At 42.7% G+C, this 8,739-nt stretch overlaps 1 protein-coding gene across 1 annotated transcript; it reads right to left on the reverse strand.

Annotated features, from left to right (window-relative positions):
* Window positions 1-599: 599 nt before the first annotated feature.
* sat2a.1 (spermidine/spermine N1-acetyltransferase family member 2a, tandem duplicate 1) lies at window positions 600-7,152 on the reverse strand. The gene is made up of 6 exons (XM_070993845.1): window positions 6,956-7,152; window positions 6,295-6,346; window positions 5,680-5,763; window positions 3,520-3,621; window positions 3,322-3,362; window positions 600-3,123 (listed from the first exon to the last, which is right to left on the reverse strand). The coding sequence occupies exons 1-6, from the start codon at window positions 7,022-7,024 to the stop codon at window positions 2,956-2,958; spliced, it is 516 nt and encodes a 171-aa protein (XP_070849946.1). The 5' UTR covers window positions 7,025-7,152; the 3' UTR covers window positions 600-2,955.
* Window positions 7,153-8,739: the final 1,587 nt, after the last annotated feature.

Here is an 8,739-nt window from a genome sequence, read left to right on the forward strand (position 1 = left end):
CAACCATTTCAGAGATAAAATCGGCCACATGATCGCATCAAAATATACGCGTCTGCTGGCATAATACATCAATGTCTGCCTGCAGCATTTGAACACACACAAACACCAACACAGAACACACTGGAAATGTCTCCCCATGTGGATTGCACACCGGGTGACACACTTAAGCCCTTCCTGACAACAAAACCACACTGTGGAAACGAGCCCAATACATCAACATGGCTGTCTTGTCTACTTATACTGACTGTTACACTGTGTAGTTATTACACACACATCCTGCAACTAAAATCTAAATAAACATTTCAAACATTTATCTTTTCTTGTCGTTTGCATGCAAAGTTGCTCTTCAAACCCTCGTTCATTGCAAAGACTTGACAGGAATCAGGGCTGAACTTTGATTTTGAAACAGTTTGCAGAATCCATCCTGGGAACAAAGTAACATGTATAATTTATAGCTCTGGGTCTGGCATTCTGATGGGAAGTTGCAGACAAGGGAGGTTATAAATATCTCTTCATGTTCCCTTGGACTCTGTATTGATTTCTGGGCTCATGTGCTCTGTACAGCCCGCCCTGTCCAGAAAAACAGCCAGTCGTCTGTGCGAGAAGGTCAGGTTTCGTTTAATGTTTAATTCGTTTTATGACAGGAGCAAAGGAGGAAGTCTGGTGGCATGGTTTTGTGAAGAGCCATTGTGAAGCTCAGTGACAGCCTAACACTTAGCCAAACTCCTGGCTAATCCAAAAAAGAGCGAAGAGGTGAAGCATTGGTGGAGCTGCGGCGGGCCAAATGAAGCCTGGTTGCTGAACCTAGTGGCTAGCTGTCACTCAAAGCAGCCATTTTCACACTTACGCAGAACTTAAAGCCTTGATATAATTTAAGTGAGTGAGTGATATAAAAATTCACCCCCATGCAGTCATCATGAACAGGGAAATTAGCTGTAGAGACCAAACATTTTTGGGGGGAGTCTATGGGGATTGACTCACAACTGGCTGTTCAAGGAAGTGCAGATGTTGGCATGTTGGCTTCAGGCCCAGAGGTTGGATCTGAAATCTAGCCGAGTAGTGTCGGTGCCTCTTCCTGAGCAAACTGCCATCAGCTCACATCAGCCAGTGTAACCCTCCAAACTGAAGTCTGCAGATTTTACGCAGTGGAGCAAACATACTGGACATGGACATTTCCCAACCCAATGTCCCAAAGATTAAAAAAATAAAAATAAAAATTAAAACTGCACATTCTTTACTCAATTATCTTGTAAACAAAGTATGACACGAAATGCAAATTGCAAAAGCTACGAAGGAGGGTCAGTGGTTCTTACTTGTTTAGAGTGAGAGAAAACAAACTAAATATAACCCACGACTCAGACTGTTTTCATTAAATTGCTGGAAATGATGCAAAAAGTAGACTGGATATGAAACCAAAGTGCAGACCTTTTCGTTTCAAAGACACAAACTGAGCCCGGTCCAAGACATTTATTTTTTTGGAGCGTCTGATTCTAGGCTTCATCCATTTCTTTGAAACCAGACCCAAGAGTTTGTTGTGCGGCTGCATGGAAGTAGGTTTAGGTCGAGTCCAGCAGATTCCTTTAATTCACAATTTCATCACAACTTTATACATACATAAATTGAGCTTAAAAGGAAGAAAACAGTGCAAATAACCATATTTTGCTTCACAACAGCTTTACAAGTACTCCTCATCTGGAAGACAAGGGGAGAGGTGACTGACTCTTTGGTTGCTGTTGTCATAGTTTATTATAGATTTAAAGGGGTAGGGTACCAAAAACCCACTCTTTTCCAACAGTCAAACATTGAAACTTGGTTTTGCAATGCATACGGTTTTTCTGGATTTTTGTGCAAAACAATGAATTAATTTCTACACGATCGACTGTTAAACTATGTTACTATCTCTTTTTCTCTTCTAAAAATCCCACCACCACACACACATGCACATACCTTCACCATATATTCTAAAATTTTCACACTTTAAACAGAAAGGTTAAGTGATCCGATCCATGTAAAACCAAAGGTGCTCTGGATCATCACAAAGAATAACACAAAACCACAGATTTCAGTGCCTTGGTTATCTACGATTTAAGTGTATTGCGTGGGCCCCGTTCCAATACTTAAATGCTTGACTCTAAATACCAAGCCAACTGACCAACCTTTTCGAACCACAGCAAGGCAGAGCAGTTAGGCTATATGTTGAAGTGTTGTGCGTGAGGCTGTAGTCAGAGTGATGCCTCGTATAAAAAGAGTTTGGAAGTCTTCTGTTTTTAGTCTTACTAATAACGGCACAGCAAAATGCTAACAAATGCATTAACCCTTTATTTGTCTGTTCTAATGGACGCTGCAAATGTTAGCATGCCTAGCTAACTAGCTAATGACTGAGCATTACTTTCAAAGCCAAGGAGCTCAACTAGCAGCATTATTTTGCAGTGTTACAAGTTAAATTGGACTGAAACATAGACTGTGTGGGATGGTATGTAAAATCCTGTGATATCAGAGTTTAGGCGAATGTTAGTGGTTCATTACTGCATTTGGGAAAATCTTGACTCCACCAATTCTAGCCATGTCATAATGCAAGAAAGCTATATGACTGTTAAACACCTCAGTCTGGTCTTCATAACCATTTCAGCATTTCAATTAACATTTTATTTCCATTTTTATTTATCATGCTGTTCTATAATACCAGGGCCAAAACCATTGGCTTCACAAGAACTTCAGATGGTAAATCTGCCGCTGCTAGCATTGTGCTGTGCTAGCATGGACGACTTTAAGGTGTAGTAACAGTAACTGAAGGGGGTGGGGCTAAACAGTCATTTCAATAACCTGCTTTTTGAGAAATCAGAGTCATGTTTGTCGTAAAGTTTTGGAACGGGGCCACTGAGTGCTGCTCTATCCCTGCACTGTGGGTTGGCCTCATGCTTGCAGAGGTCATGCCATCATGAGCCCGGTGTTGGGTTAGGGCTGGGCCAGGTGCTGCAGCGCCTCTCCCTCGCAGCGCATGAGGTGGTAGCCCTTGCTAGCCGTGACATCAAAACAGCCCTGGCTGAGGTAAAAGTCCAGAGATGATTTGTTCCAGTCCAGGACGGTGAAGTTGAGCTGGTTGCAGCCGGCAGCCAGGCCCAGCTATGGGACAGCAAAATTAAGCAGGAAGACAGACATGAGTACTACTGTGCTGACATAAGGGATGGAACTTGAAATGGCATGCAAGCTCCAAGACATGCAAAATAATGCATAGAATATGCATTATTTTTGCTAAGCAACAGTGCATATAGAGAGAAAAGGTACCAGTTACAACACCAATGGATTGGTGAATTTACTCACCTGTGCTACCTTGCTCATAAGTGCTTTACCAATACCCTTCCCTGAAAGACACATACCACGTGTTATGAAAGATTTCCTGCACATAAAGGCATGCTTTTTTGATGTTGTGGCTGATTTTCTCCAGGCCATTCTGATTATTATTAGATTATCTTTACTCCACAACAACAATATGTCAAATTTTTAGACAGTGTACTGTACCTCTGAAATCAGGCATCACATATAAGTCCTCCATATAAATGGCTCTGCCCACCCATGAGCTGTAGGAGTAGAAGTAAAGTGCATAACCTATCTTCGTATGGCCTGAAAGCAAACGGACAAAAATGTGACCTTTATCACCTGCAGAAATCACCGTGGACTTTTACCTGTCCTCACTTCTGTGTGGTTTTTGGGCTGATTGTAGCTGCTGCAAAATAATCTGCATCCTGTCAGGCAAATATACGCTGATGAAGAAGCTGTCTGGCCACGTTCGATTATCAGACTAATGGGATATCCAGGCATAGTAACTCAAACACAGACACAGGCAGCCCCTCCTCAGTATGGAGTCAGATATCAGAGGCCAGTGGAGAGTGGACAGTGGTGACTGTATGGAAAAAAGGCTGTGTCATGGAAGAAAAAGGCCCAGCTGTGCAGCAGGGCGTACGTTAATGTTCTCATTACTGTATTCTGAGGAGAAGCAGTGTGTTAGCCTCGTTATGTAAGGACAGAGGCCACATCAGCAGGATGCCGTTAGATTAGGTAACAGAGCTAAAAAATAAGGACTGATGGGTCTGACGACAAGTGTAAAATGCAGCTGCTCTGAATTATGTGCCGCACCATTGCCCATTTATAAAATGGTATAATAAGAAAAAATCTGTGGCAATGAAGGGTTTGTAATTTGTGACTGAAGGATCTATTTCACAGACGTTCTCTTCTCATTTAAAATAATTCATTGAAGATTGGTAAGATTGATAAGCTTTACGGACCAGTGTGTAGGATTTAGAGGGATCGATCATCAGAAATGTATGTTTCCATTAGTGCAGAATCACCTGAAAATAAGCACTGTTGTGTTTTTGCTACCTTAGAATGAGCTCATTATATCTACGGAGAGAGTGGGTCCTCTTCCACAGAGTCCGCCATGTTGGACCACCATGTTTGGCCCAGAACAAACCAAACACTGGCTCTAGAGAACACCTTTTGTGCCACTAAATCATATGCACTGCTCCTTTCAAGCTGCGCGAATTAATATTTTCATAATAACAATTAATGGAATAACTACTGGCAGTGGCAGGCGCTGCACCAAACTGCATATAACAATAGCAATAACTCGTGGAAAGAGTGGAGCGTTCAGCTGCGGGTATTTCCCTCAGAGGCTGGTGGAGACCAAAACAGAGCTAAATGAGAGTGAATATTGGGACATGGATGGAAACATGCCTTCAAATTATAATGTCCTCTATATCTTCTTGATGTATTGAACAATCTTGAGGATTGCTTAAGGAAACTTTTGCTAACAAGTTTAAACCCAACTCAACGAGTAAGTTGTCCTTAGTTGAAGTTAGATGGATTTTAGGCCTCACAGTGAAAGCGACATGCTTCCTACAAAAGCTGTCCAGCTCAGCCATGTTCTGGTGTTTAAGGAGCGCTGAAACAAGAGTCACTCTGGGGTGAATCGTTTCTGTAAGAAGCACATTACAAGCGTCTCTCCTCTTCATTTCATAATAGCAATTGAATCAAAAAGCCCACAGTCCACGTGTATCCCTGTGTGCTAGACCTCCTATTAGGCTGTCAGCGTTTGGGTAAAGGACCAAACAAGATAATAGTATTTCCAGCTAGAAAACAGTTTGAAACAATAATTTTGGTTGGTTAGATTTATGGTTTACCTACATGAGTCACTTTAAGCATGGGAAAGGGTTCAACTGTCCATAACTACCATTTGGCTACAGGCCTTTTAATTGTAACTGCTGCTGGGCAAAGAAAATGATGCTGCAATGCAGTTTCTGCACTGGCAGCTTGAATCATGTTGTACCTCTGGCCACAGTCCAAACAGTGAGGCCACAACAGGTGTTTTCCTTTAGACAGGTGGTAAAACTACCTGCTGTTTGAGGACATCGCTGACCAGAGAGGCTGGGAGTCTAAAAATGCTTGAAAAATCTGATTTCTGTCGTTCAGTGTGGTTTTAAGATGATTCTTGGAGAGAGGATGTTTGTTTGAAAATAAAGATGTGTTCAACGCTATCACTCACACATACAATAATCTTATTTATGGAGACTTATAAAGTCTAACTTACAAAGTGCTTCACAAAGGCAGCAAAATAAAACAAGACAAGTCATAAAATCGTCAGAATTTAAAAGATAAACAGTGTTATTGATGCTTCTCTCTCACCTTCTTTGGTTTTGTGCTGTTCTGGCACCTCAGCGACGATCCCGTGGAAGAACGGGTTCTTGGAGAAGCCGTCCTGCTCCAAGTCTGCACATAATACACAGACGCTGTTAGGTGGCGGTAATGTTTTGGTCTTTTCATGGTTAATGTAAATAGTCATGTAAAACCCATCCATCCATTATCTATACCGCCTATCCCTTTCGAGGTTGTGGGGGGGCTGGAGCCTATCCCAGCTACAACGGGCGAGAGGCGGGGTACACCCTGAACCGGTCTCCAGCCGAATGCAGGGCAACATGCAAAGACAGACAACCATTCACGCTCACACTCACACCTAAGGACAATTTAGAGTCACCAGTTAACCTAATGAGCATGTTTTTGGTCGCAGGCACACTACCTGCTGCTCCACCGTGCCACTCATGTAAAATCTGAATCTGAAAAGTAACTCCAGAGGTCAGATAAACCTAGTGACAGTAATAAAACTGAATCTCAATATTGAACTTAAGTGCAGTACTTGAGTAAATGTACTTAGTTACTTTCCAGCACTGTCAAACAGATCTAAAGTAACATCAAGGCAAAGAATTGCACAGATTTATCCAATAGAGCTCCATCATAGAGTACCTCTCTGTGTGATTTTCACCTGGTCTGCTACTTTCTCATATTCGGCCAGTTCCTGTGAACACATTAAAATAACACAAATTCATATTAGCAGCTGCCTGAAATATGACAACCCATACCCTGATAATGTGAGTATCACTGTGCTCAAGCGTGGCCCTGTTTGCACCGTTCAAACGCTGGAAAAGTGTTTTAAACAGAGAAATTTCTCCACATGCCTGGACGAGACGAACGCCTGGACACAGCTGTGTTAAAACATCTGTAAGACTGCTCAGGTTCATTTTTTTAGCATCTACTTTTGCACAGTTATTCATCCGATATTACTTTATTAATTCCTAGATGAATTTGGCTACTATCCCATGACTATCCCATTTAACTGTATTTTCCTATTTTGGGCCTATAGTAGATGGACCCCCTGACACAGCCCTGCCCACCCTCTGGCCACCACTCTGACTATAAAAGTCTACTTCCGCTACTGAACAAACGGCTGTGAGCGGCGCTCCTGGCCACATGTGCGCGCTAATAAAACCACTGCTAATCCTATAACATCTCAATTATCCAACAACAGCGACATGGTGCACATGAAGCGCTGACGTCAGCCCGCGAGTCACAGGATGGCATGTCTGATGCAGGCTGATATGCAGCACGCGCACGTGTCGCCGCTCACCACGATCATCCTCGCGATGTCTTTGCAGTCCTCCACGTTGGCTGCACGGATGGCGTACTCCATGGTCATGCGGGGCTGAAGGCGCTCACAGTGCGGCGGTTCTCGGGTGGGATGCGTGCGGATGCGGCGTGGGAAGGAAATGAGGAGCGATGGAGGTGTACCGCTCCACTCAACCTCACGGAAGCAGACTTAGGACTGAGCTGAGAGCGCCGCCCTCCAGGAGGGAGGCGACCGGCGGATGCGATAGCCATCTCCACGTGAGGAGCGAGGGTGAACTGATAAAGAAAGATAGTTGAGGTTAATGACGGCTCATCAGCATTCATCACTGCAACTATGCAGCTTATTAGAAAGTGACAAACACATTAGCCTTCATTAGGAATGACTTAGTAAGATTTACAATTCCAAATTTGACCCAGAAGGACATCAACCATCTAGAGGGATTTTTTGTGCAACCTGTCAACCCCCAAATTATCCTTATTAATGAATTTTAACTTGTCTGCAAAGCATTATTTACTAAAGAATTACTAAATTAGTAATTAGCCATTGTCAAATGGCTTAGTTACAACGGATTAATCCTTTACAAAGGACAGCTTAATATAAACTGGTAGAGTAAATATTGCCAAATGACAAAAAATGTAACTGTAATTGTTTACATGATCTATGATAAAGTCATATTGTGGCTTGTATTTTCTACAAAGATGCTGCAAAGACAGATGAATTCTTGTGTGCTATACGTTAGACACATTAATCAAAACACTTGATTGAATGAAAAGAGGCACTGATCTGAAAATGACCTGAAACCTTAGAGGTACAACTCTGTTCAGGGGGATTTGAACTAACCGATGCTCTGGAGCAAGGACAGCGCTCTCAGTCAGCCTGCCTGTTCAACACTGTGCTTCACAGTGATTTATCTTTAAATACTCTTGGCCAGAAGTGCAGTGAACAAATTCCTGACTTTATCCTTCCTCAGGATAATCTTTACATATTCACAAAATCAATAATATTTCTGAGTTGTCTGGGGTGAAATACACATTGTGGCCTCTAGGGGGCGCTAGCAACGTTTTGTCTGTCTTTATGTTACTGTGCAGCTCACATTACGCATGTCTGTGGGAGCAGTAGAGGAAATAGTGCACCTCCTTCATTGCTGAAGCTAAAATCCATTTTATCATTTAATATTCAGTGCATAAATAATACAACTAATACATACTGTATATCTCTGGGGACGTTTAAGAACATAAAACAGGCTGTTTTGGACTGAAGTTTGGGTCAAATGTCTCTGACATTTTTTGTAACCCTGAGACTGAGTTACTGCAAAGACAGCCTGAACTTAGTTTTATATGGACTGACACTGTAGGCCGCCATGCGTCTGTGTGGGTGGAGGGCTGTTTCATTATACTCTAGAAGATTCATTCAGGTTTCTGCTCCTCCAGAAATCCTTAAAGAAGGTGTCAGGACTGGAGAGGTTATATTTAGTTAAACCTGCCTGAGATGACGCACAGTGCGGACATGTCATCAAACTGTGAACTTCGGCACCAGAAATAAGAATGATCTCATGATCGGATCTCGTCTACGGCGTTTCCCACAGGCACGGCGAGCAGAGCTTTAAGGAACCGAGAACGCCTCGAGAGAGAGGGGGAGAGACGGGGATGCACCGCAAGAAGAAACAGTAACCACATGATGTGAATGGATGAAGAAATTAAAACATTACTCATCTTGTGAGGGCTGGGATGACATCTTTGCTCGTGGACGCCGGTCAAATGCCTTTCAAGCATCCGGTTTGTGAG

Source organism: Chaetodon trifascialis, chromosome 23 (genome assembly GCF_039877785.1).
Source record: "Chaetodon trifascialis isolate fChaTrf1 chromosome 23, fChaTrf1.hap1, whole genome shotgun sequence".
Classification (NCBI taxonomy): Eukaryota; Metazoa; Chordata; class Actinopteri; order Chaetodontiformes; family Chaetodontidae; genus Chaetodon; species Chaetodon trifascialis.